General features: G+C 47.0%; 1 protein-coding gene across 1 annotated transcript; it reads left to right on the top strand.

Moving 5' to 3' along the window:
* Positions 1-351: 351 nt before the first annotated feature.
* Positions 352-19601, top strand: LOC126523532 (uncharacterized). The gene is made up of 4 exons (XM_050172133.3): positions 352-560; positions 5757-5824; positions 9133-9216; positions 19314-19601. The coding sequence occupies exons 1-4, from the start codon at positions 442-444 to the stop codon at positions 19442-19444; spliced, it is 402 nt and encodes a 133-aa protein (XP_050028090.2). The 5' UTR covers positions 352-441; the 3' UTR covers positions 19445-19601.
* Positions 19602-20193: the final 592 nt, after the last annotated feature.

Below are 20193 nucleotides of genomic sequence, written 5' to 3'. Positions count from 1 at the left end.
TGGGCAAATTGTACCTGCTAGTATTTACTATGTTTTGAACACACTGTTCTAGAGCCGCATAGTCGGAACAATCGTACAAGCAACACAGTGAATTGAGCGAGTTGGTAAGCTTACGTTCTTGGTGTAAATGTGCAGCGTGAGGGAGGAGCAGCCGTTTCCTCCATGATAGGCACGCAGTTTGGTGCAATAAGGCCAAACATTAATTATATTTCGCTTGGCTCTGGCGCAATAAGGTTTCATACCTACATGCTGATCGCTTCTTAATGTAAAGAGATGCCGTTTTCTTTGGAAAAATTATTAGACATCTTTTTACGACACTGTAATCCAAATAACGAGCTGAACAGCCCAATCACTGGAAGATAGCTTTGCGGCTCGTGAGGTGCAGTTGACGATATCTTTTTTCCGCAGACATTTGAAGCCTTTGACCATCCCATTGCGGTCATGGACGCCAACAATGACAGTACTTTTGAGTGCCTCTCTGCACGCAGAGTAGATATTGATCCGAAGACAAAGACTGCTACGTACATTTGGTCACTGGCCGGAGATGACGGGAAAGAGAGGTATGTAATATCAGGTTTCTTGAACACTTTACTTGCCAAGAAACTTTCGCGTAACTCTTTTGGAGCGGTTCGCTTTATGCCTAAAGCGGGCGCTGGTTGAAGGGCAGCCTATCAGGACAGTTGCCGCTGGAGCTAGCGCAGCGGCAGACGCAATTTGAACTGATGTTGAGCTCGAATAGAGCAAGAGGGAGCAAGGTGTCTGAAAGAGCAACGGAAGTGTTACGTAAAAGACCCCCGGTGATATGCCATGTGCACGGATTCACCCGTTCTCGAAAGAAATCATTGCTAGTATAGACGCACTTTTTAGTGGTTTCCACAGTTCTAAGAGAAATCGGTCCCATTTTCGGCTTAGTAAGGCAGGGGGCGTCTTAAGTACTGGTTTCATGAAGGGTACTTACAATTTTAATAATAATATTGTGCGATGAAAAACAAAGAAGAAAGACAGAGAAAATAAACAACCGAATATACATTTCCTTGGTTGCAGTTGTGTAGATTGGCCAAACTAACCGTTACCTGGGTATGTGGGGTAAATAGTATTTATTATTCCTTAACCCTTAAGGAAGCGCGCACTTGCCCGCCCATTTACCTGAGAGAAGCTGCAGTCCCATCCCACCTATCTCTTTATTCTTTTTGTGAGGGATCACGACAACGCCTTCGTGCGAATAGTTATTTAGATGCGACGCCGAAACACGCTGCCAGAGCTCACTGTCTCGTCATGTGATGTGAACGCCAGAAATGTCCATGGATATTTACAAGAAGTTGGAACCTCTTTTAGCATTTTAGAAAGGAAGGTACTTGTAATTTCAACGCGTAGCGTGCGTGAATAGTAAGCGCCTGTGTAAGGATCTCGTTGATGTACTATTACCAACGTCGGTGTACAAGGCTCTTAACTGTGAAAGTCTAGCACACCATGTTTATAATAAAAGTAGAGAAATGACAAAAAACGGAGACGTACAACAGCACAGTTGACAATAGGGGATCCGAAAATTTAGTTGTGGGAGTTCATAGTGCTTTTTTTCTCTTGTTTTATTGTTTAACCAGAGTAGGACATTAAGTGGTATAATAGCAGGAGCTTGGTGGCGCAACCCACCGCCCCGTTCCAAAGGGGGGCGCTCATAACATCCATCCATCCATCCATCCATCCATCCACCTTCTGTTCACTTCTTGATGTTTCCTCGGTTACTGCTTTTCACAGGCTAACGAATGTTAAGCGTTCTCCGACGTAGCACGACGCGCCTGCCTGTATCAGAAGCTACTCGGATGTTATCGATAGTTCTATATGTTTGCTGCAGTCACCAAAGTATGTTTGTAATGTGATTGTATGTGCGACGCGAATTGCGTTGTACTTTCTGGAAGCCACGCGCGCACCAGCGATTCCACTGCAGGGAGCCTTCGACGAGTCATGTGTAAAAGCCGAAGCGCTTGAACCGCAAATCAGATTTTCGACGATCACAGACTCTGCTCGCCGATGTCCTTGTGCTCGAGTGTTGCTTGTTTCGCTGAGCACAAGTTCGGCCAATAAATATTTAAATTTGTAACTCGTAATTTCGACAAGAGAGAGAGAGAATAAACTTGATGCAAAAAAAGCACACTTGCGTAGGGGACTCTCCCGCTCTGCAGTGGGTGGATATGTGTTTGAAGTTTTCTATATATTACGGCTTCCTCGTCAAAGCCTTTTGCGTAACAGGATGTGCGTGCAGGTTGAGAGTGCCACAGTTTCGACAATGTGTCGTTCTTCGCGGTTACTACCACGTGACAATATAAATCATACTACAAAGCCAGTTCTTTCTGAACAATGAGCGGTGCAACCGGTGGAAGTGCTTTGTCTACAGCAGAGACTCAGCGACGCCGCCGTGAGGACCTTGTGCTTCCCAACCAAATTTTTTGCCATAATATTGCTACGGAATAGTATTACCAATGACGAAGAGGCGAGCAGTAAGAACACGATGACGACGACTGGAGGCTAGCGCGGGCTGTTGCCTCTTGGCCAAGTGCGGCGTATTACGTTGTAAATATACTTGTATATAGCTTTTCATCTGCGTCTTCTTACGTAACAATATGTTGCGAATTCAAAACACTTAAGCTAGCACGCCGAAACTCCCATTAGGGTGTATCATAATAGTCGGTGAAGTATTAATATTTGTTGCTTCTTCGTTCAACTTTTCCACTGCTGCTGCTGCAGCTGCTCTCTGGCACGCTGCTTCGCAAGGCAGTTGAGAGCATGTAATAACGAGCACAAAAGAAATTCGTTGCATGTTTCAATATGAACCTACTCAAATAGCGATAGCGTAGCAAACATCCGCTATGGCCACAACAACATAAGTGTCTTATAGTTGAAGCGCTGAAGTTTTGGGCAAAGACGAAATACACAACTGAAACGAACATGCGCTAATTTCCAACCGAACCTAAATGCCAGACACTTTGAACAAATGAACGTAATAACGCAAAGAAAATGAGAATCAAACCAATCAACTTGCGGAGATAACGCATGTGCAAATTCCGCGCTACGAAACTAAGAGTTACTCAGTGCCAACCAGCCCGATCGAAGCTTTGCTCATATAAAGCTATCAGGCGACGAAGCCAAGAGAAGCTTAAGGGATATTAGTTGTTAGATTTGTTTGATACCTGGAGGCGACAAAGGAAAGCGAAATGAAAGTGGACGAATACAACTGCCGCAGGTGACAGCCGAGCCGAGATGTCCCGCACTATTCGTGCGGTGCTCTGGCATTCAGCAATCGCAGCAACTCTCCTCTATTTTGATCTCCCTCTCTCTCCTCGCGTCTCCTTGTTTGGGATGTTTGCGTGTGAGCACAAAGATTAGAAGCCCTGGTAGCTTTAGCGAGTGCCACTCTTGGCGAAGTCATCACATACGTTATACTAGACTCACTGATCGAGGCACTCATGCAGGACCTCCCAAGGATACACAGAGCCCACACAGACAACATTCACAGACACGTGTATATGATCGACCCAAACGTTTTTCCCCGCAGGTTACGCGCAGCAAACCCGTATTGCTACGAAGGATTCAGCTGGTCGTTGTTTCCACCGCCGCTACTCATCGGCCACTATACTCGAAAAACCCTGATTAGGACCGCTGTCGGACGGCTGAAACGGTGGAATGCGCATTAAATGACTTTCCAGCATAAATGCTGGAAAGACGCACACTGGATGATTCCCTAGCCAACTCTGGGAAGCAACCACTGTCGGATTATGCTATTTTTTTTTTTTTTGCCCATGGCCAGATACTGCAACTGCAATGCGAATAAGGAAAGAGCTGTTAAACTCCTGTGTGACAAAAAAAAAAACTAGAGGAGTGGCTCTAGTAGGACCACCGTCTAATGTACATAGGCACTCAACACGTCTTTTATCATCAACATTCCACCCAATACTATCACTCCCCTTCCCTCCTCCCCAGTGCAGAGTAGCAGGCTAGAGCACACAAGCTCTGTTCAACCTGTGTCTTGTCTGTCAATAAAATATCCCTCTAGGAGCAGACAAAACTGGCCAGCGACCACTCGTATATGTTACCTGAATGTATTAACGCTGCCATCGTTAAGGCTATCGCTCAGGTCTCCTTGATGATTTCACGTATAGCCTGTACGAGTATTAATTAATTCATTCATTCGTTCATTCATTCATTCATTCCATTCATTCATTAGGTATTTTAAACGCTCCCGAAGGGGTAATACGTAAGGGCTGGGTTTGTGCTGAAGAGGGATAACTGTCACAATTATTCAATGTGAAAGCTTATTTGTTAAGTTTTGCATGAAGCTTGACGGGAAACTGATAATAGCAAAGTTGAAGGAAAGGTGTTTAAAGTCTGGCTGCGATGGGGGGAAAATAAAGCTAATAATGACTTAGTCTGATCACGTAGGTGAGTAACTTCTAGTGCATGGTCAGAGAAATTAGATATATGAGCCGCATTGATAATGTAAGGCGCGCGATTAAGTGGAGAGCAAACGCACTTTTGAAAGAGAGCCACAGTTGCAACGCGCCAACCAAAAGGCAAAAGTTATAAGTCAAACTTGTATTTCATGGATGAAATACGTCATAGGAATCTGACGAAATAATGATTTCGCCAACATTTGTTAGCCTTTGGGTAATTGGTATTTCTTAATTCCACCATTGGACACGGTTTATTTTCTCTTCTCTTCTTTCCTTCTTTCATTCTTTTCTCTTCTTTTTGGGAGGGAGGCGGGTGAGCTCGGGACGAGATGAGGCAGGAGCCTACAACGAATTGAATAATATAAGACTACCGGAAACAAAAAGACGCGAAAGAATATGCCTGTATACTTTCGAGAGTGAGACAACGGAGAGCACTCAGTGAGCAGAAGTTAACTTAGCTGTAAATTGAGAATAAAGTTCAGTCCTTTCACTAAAAGGTGTAGCATATTTACGAAAGAAGCGGTACCCTGACAGCTCGCAAATACACTTCAGCTGAGAGGATGTTACAGAAAACACTTAATCTAAATCTTGCGAGTTGACGGCACATCAATGGAAAATACTTTCCTGAAACTATTTACTACGATTTTAATCGTCCCTCATTTCACCTCTGAGGACTGAAACTCTGGTATTACATTAAAAGAGAGCTGTTGAAAAAAATTAGGAGGAATATTTTTTTTTTTAACAAAAAAATATGCGCCGTTAAAAATGTGGAGCAATACAGGCGCAAACACCAGCAACACCAGCATTCCGACCATCGTTTTCCATAGTAGTACACTTAAATGTAGTGGAAGCATAATGAAGTAGACAGAATATTGCGTAACATTATGGGCGAACTTATTTGTGTAATTACGTCGCAATAGGTCAAAATTTTGTTTTTAGACACATTACCACCATTGTTGCTTGAAGTACGCGTAATGGCGGATCTCTCGCAATCTCAATACTTCACAATTTCAACCATTCGACTAATTAACCTTTTTTTTTCTGCTCTTGTCGATATAGGCCGCGGAGATTCGGTGTTTGTGTAGTTCCCAGAGCTTCTCAATGCTCACTTGATGACTGAAGCTTCGCACGCTACCATTATTGAAGACATCAGCTGTGCGGGCTGTCTCAGGAGCCACGTTGCAAGTACGGAAAATGCAGGCACATTTGATATTCGAAAATAAAGCGGAAATTTCCATATCGGAGCTCTCTGTACTTTGTTTCAAGATTAATGGTCTGCCGGACAATAACGATATTTCTTTGCCTTTACAGAAAGAAAGTGCCTTTTTACCACATGCCAGGTGATTCACCGGATGTCACTCTATACACCGTCGGATCAAGTAAGCGCAGCCGCAAAAATTACATTTGGTTTTAATTACGTAGTGTAAGCACAACTTGAACAAACCAGTGAAACAGTAGAGCAGATGGCGCGTGAAAGGTCTCTCAACAAAGTGTCAACAGCGCAACATTGCGACCTCAGGCAAGCGATAGACTGCCATTGCAGCGGTGTCCCTCAAATTTTTAGGTCATAAATGTGGCGAGGATTACGTGTGACGCAAAGAACACTGCCGATCTTCAGCAGTGGAGGCAAGCAATGCGTAATAACCAGTGTGGACGCAGCAGCAGAGCCAGCTTTTGCAGGCAGTATAATTTAGTTAAAAAATATATCTGCTTAAATATACGCGATGCTCTCCACTTTTGACACAGGTGCGATGAGTCTGCCAATGAAGGACATTCCCTATCTTGCTAATTCCTGAAGTTATAGTCAGTTGCCTAAACAAACAACCGTAATAAACTAGTCTCTTTCGCACGGACTTTCACCGACTCGAATGAACTTCATCACGAAGTCTTCAGCCAATACACGCTGTAATACTGCGTGAGCCAGTCCTGTGCAAGTTACAGAAACAAATAGCGGATTACAAATACAACTTTTTTCCTTAGTATGCAATTTATTACCGTGGATTACTGCCCCATAAATGTAAGCGGCGAACTATTAAAAAGTAATGGATTATTTTTCATTACTTTCCTGCCGAGATATACTAACATTGCACAATTATGGTAAATATTGTCGAGCACCTCAATAAGAACATTAGCTTTTTAACGAAAGATTAATTCTGTTCCAATTGTATTGTGAACTGTGCCTTGCTCGACTTTTATAACAAAGTGACCTCTATACCAGAATATTTCGAACGCCCCAATAACTTTATTATGAAGGTTCCGTTCGGATGTAGAGCCAGCTGATCTGGCTCTACCAGTCCGTCCTCTGAAATACTTCACGGGTTCAGTTGCTGGAAAATTCACTATGACTCCAAAAGGCTAAGTTGTCATCAAGGTGATTGAAAGATGACTAAATTATACGACTTTATCCCTGTGTTATCAACAATGTCACCAGTGTTCATCGGTAGTAGCATAATTCAGATCGTACTAAAAAAGCCCGAGGACACCTAAGCACTGCTTATGGGCACGTTGCAAGTGCTAGGCGGCGCCCTGTCTTTCCGACCCCTAGCGCCATCTGACTAACAGTTGCGCGAATGCGGTAGGATTACTCACGGCGTCAGCAGCTCGCGCTGCGTGTTTGGCGCCCTGTCAAACGGCAGCGATGGCGTGAAACAGCGTGCCGATATTAATTATAATCGGGTTTCAGGAATTAGAAGATCTTGACTGCTTTTTTCGCGAAAAGAATTTAGAGAAAGGAAGTCTTCTACTTGAAGTGGGGCACGTCTACGACGTGAGGGAAGTGTTGAACTCGCACTGATCGGAAGTGACTGTTAAGTGTATTCCGCAAACGAAAAATAACGCACCAGCGAGATGCGTGAAGCTCAGCGTAAGATACTTCGTTATCTACGGTGTGGACGCATGAAATTATAGGTGATATTCATTCTTGAAGACCCAGACAAATCCTAGCGGGGAGCTGCGATTGCCGTGCTGGCATCGCAGGGAACTGCAAGCACGCCGCGGTAGTTTTCCTGTACATACAGGACGGCAAATGCGAATCCAAAACATCTCATCCAAGAAGGTGGGGCGTACGAACGACTCGTAAGACCTACCCGAGGTATTCTAACGTTGCTCTCCCCAAAAACAAAAAAAGGTCAGGAACTTACCAGTTGTGTTAGAAAACGCTGGGAAAATATTTTCGCACGAATTACTGAAAGTTCGATACTTTTATGCTGCGATTTTTCAGTGCGTGCAAAGGACGTTCCAATAAACCACGTCGTCAAATATTTTGTTGATCTCAACTGCCCCTTGGTTGATATGCTGGGCGCAGAAGGGTGTATGCGAGATGAGCCAGCTGCAACCCCTCCTCGTAGCTCTCAGCAAGCCCTAGCGCTGTTTGAATGGGAGAGGATTGGGAAAGAGTTCCACGGCTTTACTGCGGCACAGTGAGGAAACAAACTACTTTGTTTGCTGCATATCCTGGTACCGTGGTGGTGGTGGTGATGTTGAAGCAGGCGGGTTAGCCTGGAATACATAGCCGGCAATTGTTCCACCTGATCCTCCTTCGAGTTGAGATCAGGGGTGTGTCACCAGGTGTGGATGATCCCCGTGTCTCGCAGGAAGGCTATCAGCAGTCGTTGCGCTCTCTTCCTGAATGCCGCGGGCTGGTACGCACTGCAGGTGTCCCGTTGCTGCCATCATTGCTTTAAAAGCAACGAATTCAACGTTAACGCACTTGGCATAACGCCGGAACATAAAACAGCTTATGGCGTCGGACGAGCGCGATCCAGTGTTGACGCCGTTCTGATTCACACGGTCGGCTTGGAAACCTGTAAAAATTTCTTCCTCGTGAGTTGGTGTACGTGCTTTTGCAGCCCACTACGCAACTGCTCGGGTTGCACTTCGGCATTGCTCAGAAAAGGCAACAGCTACGCGCGAAACAGTGCACAGACACGCTTTCCAAACGCAAGCGGGCCGGTCGTATCCTGCCGGGTCCGCGCTCGCCGCCGCGAGGGGCGCCCTTGTAGGCGCGGTAACTACGTTCGCGACCTGCCTATGATCGTAAGATGCGAATGCGAAACTTTAGTGTTCGTTTGATCGCCGCTGAACAGTCGTTCGAGTTATGAACTCCTCGCGGACAATCGGGCGCCTTGAGACACTTGGCCAGTAAGACACTCGGCTTCTGAGCGTGGCGTCGTAGGTTCTAAATTCACTTCAGCCAAAGTCGCTCCTTTCGAATTCATTTTGTTACTTAATATATATGCATTAATTTCTCTACAACGATTACCGCGACGCAGTTAGAACGCAGGCGAGAGCTTGCGTGGACAAGGAACGTGCGGATAGTACAGGCTTGCGAGAGGGAAGGTGACGTGGCGTCGCTGCCATGCTCCTTCCCTCACGCAACACATGGCGCGCTACTTGGGCAGTCCGCTCTGCTGCGTCGAGGCGACCACGTGACGTCGCGTCACAGCCAATGGGAATTGAGGTGCCGTTTTTCGCTAGTCCAGAAGACAGATGCCGGCCCTCACACTCATTGGGCCGTTTGATGCTTTCGCGTCGTGAAATTCATATAATTGGTGCACCACAAGCATCCGCATAATTAACGAGTGCGACTATTCTGACACGTATCGCTGCAATAATCCATACGACTCTTCCTATAGCGGTGCAGAAATCAGAGAAAATTTTACGTGGCTACATTCTTTGTGATTTGCAGAAAGCAGTCCCGTTGAGTCTGGTCGCATCCTCTACACGGACTACAAGAATTGCGCTATTGCAGATTTTGCTCACTTCGGAGACGGTAAGTACAGTGCAGTTTCTGCGTGTGCTTATCTAAAAAAATGTTTTTTTTTTTCATAAAAATAATAGTTCTTACGAACACCTGCCGCGACTAGACATCACATCCCTATTTATGGTAATTCCGTCATTTATTCTTCTTTTTAAGTCAATAATCAGTAATTTTTACTTCTCGCATTCCATTTTACCGGCTCCTGTTTGGAGGTGAAACCGAAATTCGTACGGTGCCGGCGCTCGAAGGAGAAGGGGCGGAGTTCGATGGTGCATTCTCCCCAGCTGTCCGATGGCGTCATACGCACACACAATCAAACGTGTAGGCGGCCGTGTATAGTGCGTGCAAGAAGAAAAGTGTATCTATGACCAGGATGTCAGTGACGATTCGTCACGAAGAACACCCATCAAACATTCATCTTGCATTGTCGAAGATAATCGACATACTTAAAAGTGAATAATGCTATAAATCGGTCCATATCTCAAGCCCTTATACAATAACGGTGTAATTCAATCTATAACCCATACGCGTACAGTCTTAAAGACTGTAAGGGCGGGAATTAAAGACAGATTTACACCTTTATTGTGTAACTATGTGAGTTATAGACTGAGTTACACCAGTGTTGATATTTAAGGATGTAGATTATATTACAGGGTGCTTCCCTTGAAGGATGTGAAAATTGACTTATTACAGCTACGCTGTGACTGATTTGTCAATTGCTCGGACTAGCAGGAATCTGCGAAAGATTTTTGCTATTATTTTTGTAGACTGCGCCAGATAACGGGCGGTTCATACTTTTTATTTCTCGAATGAAGGTAGTTCGCTCTCTACGAAAGTTCACTGCTACAAACACTGTACAAAACAGTCTATGGCATAATGTGCATTATATTTCTTCAGCTATCCCGTCTGAGTACGAGGTCGCGGGACTGAATCCCGACCACGGCGGCCGCATTTCGATGGAGGCTAAATGCGAAAACACAGGTGTACTTAGATTTAAATGCCCGTTAAAGAACCCCAGGTGGTCGAAATTTCCGGAGTCCTCTACTACGGCGTGCCTCATAATCAGAAAGTGGTTTTGGCGCGTAAAGCTCAATAATTTAATATTTTAATTTTTAGCTATCGCGTCACTGCTTCGCCTTTCGGCTGAAACAATACTTTTCGATGATGGCGAAGTTAATGTCGATACCTGTACCAAAAGATGAGGAAGCGAAGCGAAGACCCCGTGGTGCGTGCTTACGACCTCAGACCCTGCTATCAGCGCGCTTGTTAAGCAGCTCATAATGAACGCGCCGGGTAACGTACTTGAATATGGCGTGGCAAATCCTTTCCATATATCGTTTCTGTGCAAAAAAATGAATTTTATTGACTTCGTGCCAAAGAGAGAGAAAAAAAAAGAAATATTGGACAAACGGGAGCATGAGCGTTTTACATTTTTCAGTTAAATCACCTGCCACACACAGTGGCGTAGGCAGAGTGGAGAGCGTCTTAGGAATGCAAACTCCCTTCCCCCCACCCCTGCTCCTCCTCACAGATCAAAATTATTCGTGTGGCGGACTGTTAGAGCGGAGAGACACTAAGACATGACTGAAAGGGAAATGCCAAACGTAAAGTGAGTCGGGGCCAGTGCCGCTCTCAAATTAGGAGTGGGAGGGAATAATGAGGACAATCCCTCCCATACCCCTACACTCCAAACATCTTTGACCCCGCGCAAAAAACAAATGGGTCATTGGCAGGGCGTCGACAAAAGCGGGTGCAGTAAAAAGGCAACACAATAGGAGAAAATATAAAGCGAGGAAATGAGCGAAAAATGAACTTTATCTATAGAGCAGACGACGATGGCCGTCCTCAAGTGTGCCGCTTCAGTTCAGGACGCCATGGTCCCTCGCCGCCCGCCGCACTCTGTCCACCAGTTGAAATCGGTCCTCAGAGCACGAGCTGGTCAGCAGGTCATCCCACTTCTTCGGAATATGGGTTGGGGGTAAAGGGTAGGGTCATGCTGTGCGGACACTGGCATACCATATGGTCTACCATATGGTATGAGGGTGCATGAGGCTGAGCATTTCTTGCAGGCGTAGTCATAACGTGGTAGATACATCGTGCGGGAGAGTATCCTGTGCAGCAACTTATTTGTATGTAGCCTTCTTCATACAACGGTGTCCCCTCTCGTTAGTTTGGGGTGTGGTGGAGGATGCCTTTACCTGCCGAGTCTGTAATGCGCCACGTTTCATTGTGTCGTCTGGGTCCACCTAAGTCGGGGTCTTCCGTGGGGTGACACAGTGCCCTGGCGGGTTAGCCCGAGGAGTATTCCCCAAGAAAGACTCATGGCCCAGAGTCAAGACAATGTATATGTCTGAGAGGTCCTTGGTCCATTTGAGTGCGTCTGAAGTAGGAGCACTTATCCTTTCAAGTTCGTACTGCCTACACGCCACTTGCGGGTCCGTTATCACCATTACTTGTTTCGTTCCCATCGCGGCTCGCACCGGGAAGACGATCGCGTCTCTTCGGCCGAGTCCGCGGCCCGGGTGGCAACCGACGCGGCCGCGAGCTGTTCTAATCTCATGTTCGTAGCGCTGACTGCGCGCGCTTTCAAACCTCTGTACTTCGCGGCATCCCCGAAGCGGATATCCTCGTCTTGGTCGTAAGCCTTTCTGATCATCTTTACTCTCGCCGTTCTTCTTCCCTTATGATGCTCTGGATGCATGTAGGGCAGCAGTGCCGTGGCTTTTCAGTGGTTTCGTTGCTGCAGCGAAATTCTTTTCCTGCCTTTGTCGCCTTCTCCTCGGTAACATATGCTTCTCAAAGTCTCTTGTCGTCTTCCTAAGCATTAATCTCTCGAGTTCACTCGTTCTATGGGCGTTCACCAGCTCTTGCCAAGTGATGTGGCAAACCAGACTCAGTAGGTTTCCATCCAACGCCGTCTGAGGTAGCCCCAACGACACCTTCTACGCCTTTCCTATCAGAGCATCCAGCTTGCCAATGCCGCTGTTTAGAGCGCAACTCTTAGGCGCCCGTCATGGCGATGGGCTTCGGCGTAGCCGAGCGAACGAGCGCAGCGAAGGATGAAGGCGAAGGCGGAGCTCAGCGGCAAATGAAGACGCAATAGCAAAGAGATGGCTAGGAGGAGGGCCGTACGATGAGGGGCCGTACCATGAGGTGTAAAAGGGAGGAGGAGGGTATGGCGAAAGCGTGTGAAGAAAAGCGTAGTACCGCGCAAGACGGGCTCACCTGCTCCTCTTCCTCTTCACAACCACATACACACACCCTCTTTGCTGCAACGTTGGCTACGAGATGGCGCCAGAGTAGCCGCGTCGTCTGGGAAGCCCATCTGCGGCAGCTGCTATCGCGCCACACTCGCTCTACTTCAGACGTGCCGCACGAGACAGATTGTCCGCTCCTGCCAATATATCTCGAAATGAAGACACATACAGAGCTGTGCTCAAATTTCGGATTAGGGAGTGTAGTATTCGTCAATGAAATTTTTGATCCCCAGATAAAGCGTGCCGTACGTTACAAAACTGGTGACCAGGGCCTCCGCTATCCTAAGCCTATCCTGCTACCTTACGGCGGTGTCGCCGGTTCGCAATCCTCTTTATGATTTCGACGACCCGCGTGGCGGTCTTCTTGAGCTGGTTGATTGTAGCCATTCCCGCCGCCATCCTTCTACAGGGTGAGCCCCAGGTAGTGCTGAGCAGTATGGAAGATAGATTTATCTTAGATACTGTCTGAAATACTCTTTGGATATTTTGTATCTGTACCACTATACGTCCGGTAACATGTGTATCAGTGGGCCCTATAACGTAAAATTATTCCAATATGTTTTTATTTCAATCTGCTGACGTCGAATTTCCGTAACCGCCGACGCAAGCATCGGGGGATCACCCGCGCGGTGTTCTGAACCGACCAGTCAAACGCTCTTCTCGCTCATAGGAGGTCACTTTTGTTTGCTTGGAAAACGAATAACATTGCCTACACTGAGCGGCTTGTCTTATCTAATTGGCAGACAACAATCGAGAAGCACGCTCAATTGGAGAGGTATTCGATGGGGCCGAGTCACTGCACTGAAAATCGATAACCGAATGAAGAGGGTGGTGCCAGTGTCTGCGATTGGTCCGCTTTCCCTTACTTAGCTTGCGGTGGCTGGTCGAAAATCGCGGCGGCATGCGACGGAAGCTTAAGAATGGCGCTAAAACGGTTCCTCAGCAAACAAGCGCTGGCAGAGCAAGGTCGTAAACGTGCTGAATCTGCTCGAAAACGTTACACGGCCACGCAAAATGTTTTATTATGCGCAAATAAACCCATGCTCTTCGGCAGGTGCGATGTAGCCAGTACATGAGCGATCGGCGGCAGCCATCTTTTATTCATTTCGGAACGGAGCAATCTGCGGTTATTCAGAAGAAAATTCAGTTTTGTTCGGCATATTAATGCATCTTTAGCACGTACACGTCACTTTGACGCAGTGAGTTATTGCGGTTTTGCGACGTCGCGTGACAGGCAGGTGAAGTGGGTGCAGCCCGAAAACTTTCGACCTATAGCCGAGAAGGCATCGAATCACAAATAGCTATTTATCTTTTGTTCGGTCAAATCATGCATAATCAGTGTGTTCACGTCATATCAGATGGGGAGCTAAAGCGCTTTTCGTCACGTCGCGTGACAGACAGGTGAAGTGGGGCTGGTCCGAAAAAGTTTTCGACCAATTGCGGTGGGCTGATTGCAGAATGGGAATAGAAAAAGTTGCGAATATTTTTTACGTTGTTGCGCCCAGTACCTGTATTTCCAATACATGAACGAATGCATCGTGTATATTAAGATACGTGGTACTGGTCATCGCAACGACACCATGCTAAACTATAAACGTTGGCCGAACTACGCTTTTGAAGATTATGCTCTTTCCACGGAGCCCCCTTAATAAAGCTAAAGGCAGCGACACTCTTTATTCTTTCCGCCAGAGCCCTCCAGCGAGGGCACGCCACGAGGTCTGCGCGTCCCTTTTGGTGGAGTAGAGTAACGTGGTCGCGCTCAACAGCGAAGTTTCTCTAAAACACCACAGTGGTATTTGCGTCATCGTGCAGAGGCTTCTTATTGACGTTCTTTTAATTAGATGGAGACCCACTAGTTGGTCGGCAGATAAAGTAACGACTACCATCAATTACAAAAGCGGCAAGCAAGAACAGCTGTCAGCGCAGTGTATAAAGAACTTTCACTTTAAGCAGTTAAAGCAACCCAAATAAATTATTTTATAATGAATATATTATACTTTGAGCAAGAAAAGCAAAAATTTTGAGATGCTAACAGACATTTCATTCAAATCAAACAAGGTTGGTCAGAGTTGCGAAATTTCCAAGTAAACATTTTTAGGCATACCCGTTTGCTGCTACATTATATAGATCTATAATAAAAAAATTCATATGTATCGAAGTATCAATGGTACAAATTGAAAGTATCGTACCGGATATAATCAGTGCGGTAGTATCTTGTATCTGTATCTCAAATATTCGTTGTCAAAATATCTTTTATCACATCTTTGCCTAGCCCTGGCCCCAGGACTTGTAGCTTGGTCGCCTTGGGCATTCTCATGTCGTTCATTGTCAGTTTGGGATAAGGCGTCTCCGGTAGAGGGCGCCCTGTAGTGCTCCCCCTCAACACCAGCAGCTTAGAGCTCTACGGGGTGCACGCGAGGTCGTAGTCACGCAGGTAACTCTCGGTCATGTCAACCATCTCCTGCAGCGCGTCTTGCTGCTTTCCGGGGCAAAGGCCTGGCTTGGTTCAGATAGTTATGTCTGCGTATAACGCATGCTTGATGCCTCTGAGTTCTCTCAGGAATAATAAAGGGAAAATTAGGAATAACTGAGGAATAATTATGTTCTCTGAGAAATGAGGAATAATTATGAGGAATGAATAAACGAGGAATGATGAATAATTAAGTTCTCTCAAGAATAACGGCAAGCGCATCGTCGCAAGAGTGAATAGCAGCGACGAGCTCTGAAAGGTTCAGGTTCCATACTGCGGGACTCTGAACATTTTCGTTCTAAGGTGGGACAGTCCTACCGGGGCCCTTCGGTCTGTCAGGAAGTCCTGAACGCAGCTCTAAATTTTCTAGCCGCAGTCTGCCTTCTCCAGGCTGTAAAGCACAGCACAGTGGAAGAGGTTGTCGAATACTCCATTGACGTCCAAGGCCAGGATCGCGCTCTTTTGTTTCATGGTCCCGCTATCACGCGTTCCTTTAGTTGTTGGATAACATCCTGCGTCGACAGGTGGGGTCGAAAGCCGTACATGAGGCTTGCCAGGAATACCTTTTCCTCCTGGTACAGGGCAAGTCGGTTGTGAAACACGTGTTTGACTGACTCGCCTCCGCCCGCCGTGAGAGAAATCAGGTGCACGATTTGTAGATTGATGGGCTTGTTAGTTTTCCATATCGGGGTACCCTCCGCATGTTTCCACGCCGCAGGGATATTTCCGCTTTCCCTGCATTCGTTTATGTACTTTAGGAGCTATTTCGTGGCCTCGACGTCCATGTTGCAGAGCGCCTTATGATATATTCTGTCTCTCACTGGTGTCGTGTTCCTCTTCAATTTTCTCGGCGCAGGAAAATGCGGTCCACCTGCCGCTTTGATTGGTCCGTGTACGCTGCTAGGGTGATGCCGCGGGCTATTGGTGCTGAGTGCCCAGGTACTTTTCGGTGATCGCTTTCAGGACGTCTTCGTCCATCCCCTGGAAGCTGTGAATCAATCACTAGATGTGTTCCTCCGCGACGGACTTCCATTCCGTCTTAGCTAGCCCCGTCTTTATGATTGCCAACGGCCGGCAGTTGCTCACGCTGCCCTGGAGTGGGTCGTACACCTCGTTCCAGCCGGCCAACTCCTAGGCGTACTCCTCCACTTGCCTCGTGACGGTGGCGATGCAAAGCTTGAGTTTGCTATTTCTTTTTTGGCCTTTTCCATCGCGTGAGCAGGCCCTGCCTCCCTTCCCACAGGTGGAGCAAGTGGAGGACCACCACAAAGTTGTCGATGCTAATTTAAAAGGTCTTGGTGTACTTGTCCCCATTTATAGGATTCGATTCGTCCAGTCTTGGATGTATTGCACGTCCGGAACCTCTTGGTGCCTAAACGCGGCCCTGTCCATGATCTTGGCCTGGCCCGTCCTCACGGGTCTTCTGGTGTTGTATCATTGTGGGAAGGATGCGGTGATCGCTCCCTAAGGTTTCGTCCAACCTCTTCCACTGGACCTGCTGTTTGCCGATGGAAAGGATGAGGTCGGGGCTGGTTTTCCTAGAGATGCTGTTTTCCACTCTGATGGGGAGTTACGGGTCGTTCCACAATGTCAAGCAGTTTTGTTGAGCCACGTCATGAATATCGTTGCCTTCTTGTAGGTGACATAATTACCTCAGGTGACGTGGGGCGCGTTGAAGTCATCTCATACGATTAATTTCTTTCCTTTAGTGATCTTCTTGATGGCCTTGAGGAGTCTATCCAAGAGATTTAGTGTTGCGACGGCAGAATGTGCGCGTATAGTATGAAGACAGACTGGAGTGTGTTCATTCTCGGTAATGCTTCTACGAGGGTGTGTTCCTTTCTGTGATTCATATAGTGATGTTGCGCTGTGTGCGGTTTCCTCGTGAGAATAGCCGTCCTCGATTTTGCGGGTCTCATATCCACGGAGTGTGAGTTCGTCGGTTTCTGATTCCTGTGGGGCGGTGACGTTCAGTTGATGAATGTAGGTGACCTGTAGAGTATTCCACTTGTTATGACGCATCGATTGACAATGCTATTGCCACATTTTGAGCATTTAGTCCCTTCTCTTCTTACTCTCGATGTTGAGGCAAAGAAGTCGTTCGTACGTTGCTCTGATTCGGTTTGTGCTTCATTCTTGGTTATTCTCGTTCTTGTCGAGGGGTGAGGAGGCGCCCATCATTCGCATCACCCTTGATGGTTAAGCCATTGATCGCGTTGGTGAGGGCGTCGATATTCTCGCCCTCCTTGAGGATCGTCGCGCTTAACTTTCCGAAATTCTCCGTCATCGATTTCGTCATTTGGGTAGCACCTTGCTCCAAAAACTGTAACAGCTGCTGAAGCCTTTATGCAGTCTTCTGATCGACCATCCGCCTAAGTTTCTGCTCGATTATTCGGATTATGCGTTCCACGAGGTCTGAAGGTACCGAGCTCAGCGTGGATTGCTGCAGGCGCTTCTAGCAGTCTGCCAAATGTTGTCTTCGCGTTGCTGGCTTGCTGCCGGTTTGATTTGCGCGTTTTCCTGGTCACTCTTATTGTTGCTGTCTGGCTTCTCGCTTTCCTTTATCTGGCTCCCATTCTTGCTTTCTTCTGGGGTTTCTTCTTGGTTGCTTGCTTCGATGGGTATTCTGGGGTCAGCGTCTTCTCACTGCATTCGTCGCAGGACATGTTCGGTTCCTTCGGCGCTCTTTTCACGCTCATCCTGCTCGTTCTCCGACTCAATACCATATCGCCTCGCTGAGTGTTCTCCTCTCTGTCTACTTTCGCGCGGGAATTTTTGTTTAAGACTAAGTTGGTCTAACCCCCATCGGACCAGTGTAGTCAAGATGACGCCAGTCCATGCTCGTCGTTAGGCATAGCTCTCCGCACAACGAGTCGAACTTTCAATAGCGTAAGAGTTGTTGAAAAATTAACCTACAGGTGAGATGTTTGCATGCTCGTGTTCCACTTCCCAAGTTCAACGACACCATTTTGGGAAACATTGTACGTAATAACTATCCGGTACTAACTATCGAAATACTCTGGAGGCCACATGAGGCACTTCCGTGTCCTTTGGTCACTTGGTGGCGAGCCTGAGCAAAGAGATAAAGAATGTATATAAAGAGAAAATATTTTCAACATTTATAGTATTGAGAATAGCGAGTATTACTGTAATTTTTTCGGACATATCGAAACCCGCAAGGGGAACATCAGGAGTGCATACCTGCCTGAGGGCAGTAAGAATGCGCACACAAAAGCGCCTATTTCTAGATGCTCAAGCCGGCGGCCAATCGCGACCGAGCGAGCTTTTCGAAATTTGCGGTGTGTACCTTTGTTCATGAAGCAATGTGGAATCGTTTCTGAAGCGAACACTTAGCTTCGCGTGCTTTACCCCACGTCTCTGATAAAAGGCCGATATCTCATTTAAAAACAATGACATGCAGGATACGCATAGTGACAGTTGTGTGCCGATTACGGAAGAGAGAAAAAGACTTTATTGGACTAAGTCAGCAAAGAAAATTAAATTGCGTGTTACATGCAAAATAAAGATATGATTGTGAGGCACGCCGCAGTGCGGGACTCCGGAATAATTTTGACCACCTGGGGCTCTTTAATGTGTATCCACTGCCCGCTTCATGGCCGCTTTTGCATTTCCTCCTCTTCGAAATGCGGCCACCGCGACCGTGTTTTAGGTGTGTGGGTGGGTGTGTGGGGGGGGGGGGGAGGGGGGGGGAATGTTTACTCTGTTTTTATCTAGATAGGGGGTTTTTATGCGGATCGGGACGACATCCCCACAATTAGTACATGACCGGGGTAGTTGGAGAAGTATGGGCGAGGCCTTTGCCCTGCAGTGGGCGCAACCAGGCTGATGATGATGATGATGATGTAGATCAGACATTCATCGATCGGGTGTCGGTGTAAGCGCAGGCTCTCGCGCATCCGATTTGCGCGACGCGTTCGCCCCCAAACGACAACTATTGCAACTCTCGGACGCGCACGTTCTGGAGTATTAGAGGTTTGGAGCCTTTGCAGGTTTGAATGCCATGACGGAGCGCTCGGGAAGGACAGTCGTCCTCTCCTTCCACGGCCCTCTCCCTCTATAAAGGCTGTGGGAGAGGAGGATGGCTGTCGCTTTCCATGGCGGCCCACTCCATCTTTGTAGACTAGGCACCTATGACAAATCGGCTTATACATACACACTTTTCTTAGCTCTACACAAGCGCTCGTTAACGGCTGTCTTTAATTCATTACGCAGTGAAACAACAAGGTGTATATGAATATTCTCACTGGAACAAATATATGCCTTCAAGCGCATAATTACTAAAGCATATAACCTTGTTCAGCTACTCGCCTAGATAGACGATAACAGTCGGCGGTTTCTATACATTTTTTTTCCGCTTGCAGAATGCACACTTTGGGTCGCATATGAGGTGCGAGACTCCATTCCCACAGCCTGTCTGGAACAATATTCTGACATATGTGGGGAAGCTGTCTCAGTTAACGACATCGATGCATGCGAAGATGCCTACGCCTAGGCGCTGGTGCACCGTGGCCGAAGCGACGACGGACAGACGCGACGTAGCGACTCTTCATCGACCGAATGCTACGGTTACTCGTGTGAGACACGTACAACGTTCCGCACTCCCAAACGCCTAGTCGCACCAATGTTTGGCGATGTCAATAAACAAAATGTTCATGGAGATCGCGTACTTGGTTGACTTATTTCGGTTTACTCAGTCATTGATTCACACAAATTCCTGTGAAAAAGAAAACTCTGAGGCTGTTCAAAGTTTGTCATGAACGTGGTATAATTGAAAGACGTGCTGCATTTGCAGTGGTGGACATTCGATAGTGATGTATCTTTTATAACGTCCCATAAGATACTTTGTGTGTAAAGTTTCCCTGGACAACATTCACAGACCTTCAGCGCCATCAGAAGAATATCCGGAAACTGCTAGGCAACCCTCAGAACCATCACTCGCAATCAGAAGCAGTTTTGTTTCGGCACGTCAAATCTCATAATTTTTTAAAGGACCGTTCCGTTTGCACGCGGCAACAGACACGAGATGTCCGCACCGACATCAGACCTTCAGATCAGAGGCGAGTACAGAGCATGTGAAGCAGGCCCGGTTGAGATATCGCTGCGTCAGTTGGTCCTTACTGAGTGCGGTCTGAATGTTTGACTATTCCCCTCACTGGACCTACGCGACTCTGAAGGGGAATGGAAACATGGCATATTTCCGTCTGACTGTGACTCTAGTCCCTCTTATCATATCGACACATT

The sequence above is a fragment of the Dermacentor andersoni genome, chromosome 6 (genome assembly GCF_023375885.2).
Source record: "Dermacentor andersoni chromosome 6, qqDerAnde1_hic_scaffold, whole genome shotgun sequence".
In the NCBI taxonomy this organism is placed as follows: Eukaryota; Metazoa; Arthropoda; class Arachnida; order Ixodida; family Ixodidae; genus Dermacentor; species Dermacentor andersoni.
Note: the sequence above shows the minus strand (reverse complement) of the source record. Positions and strands in the feature narration are given on the sequence as shown.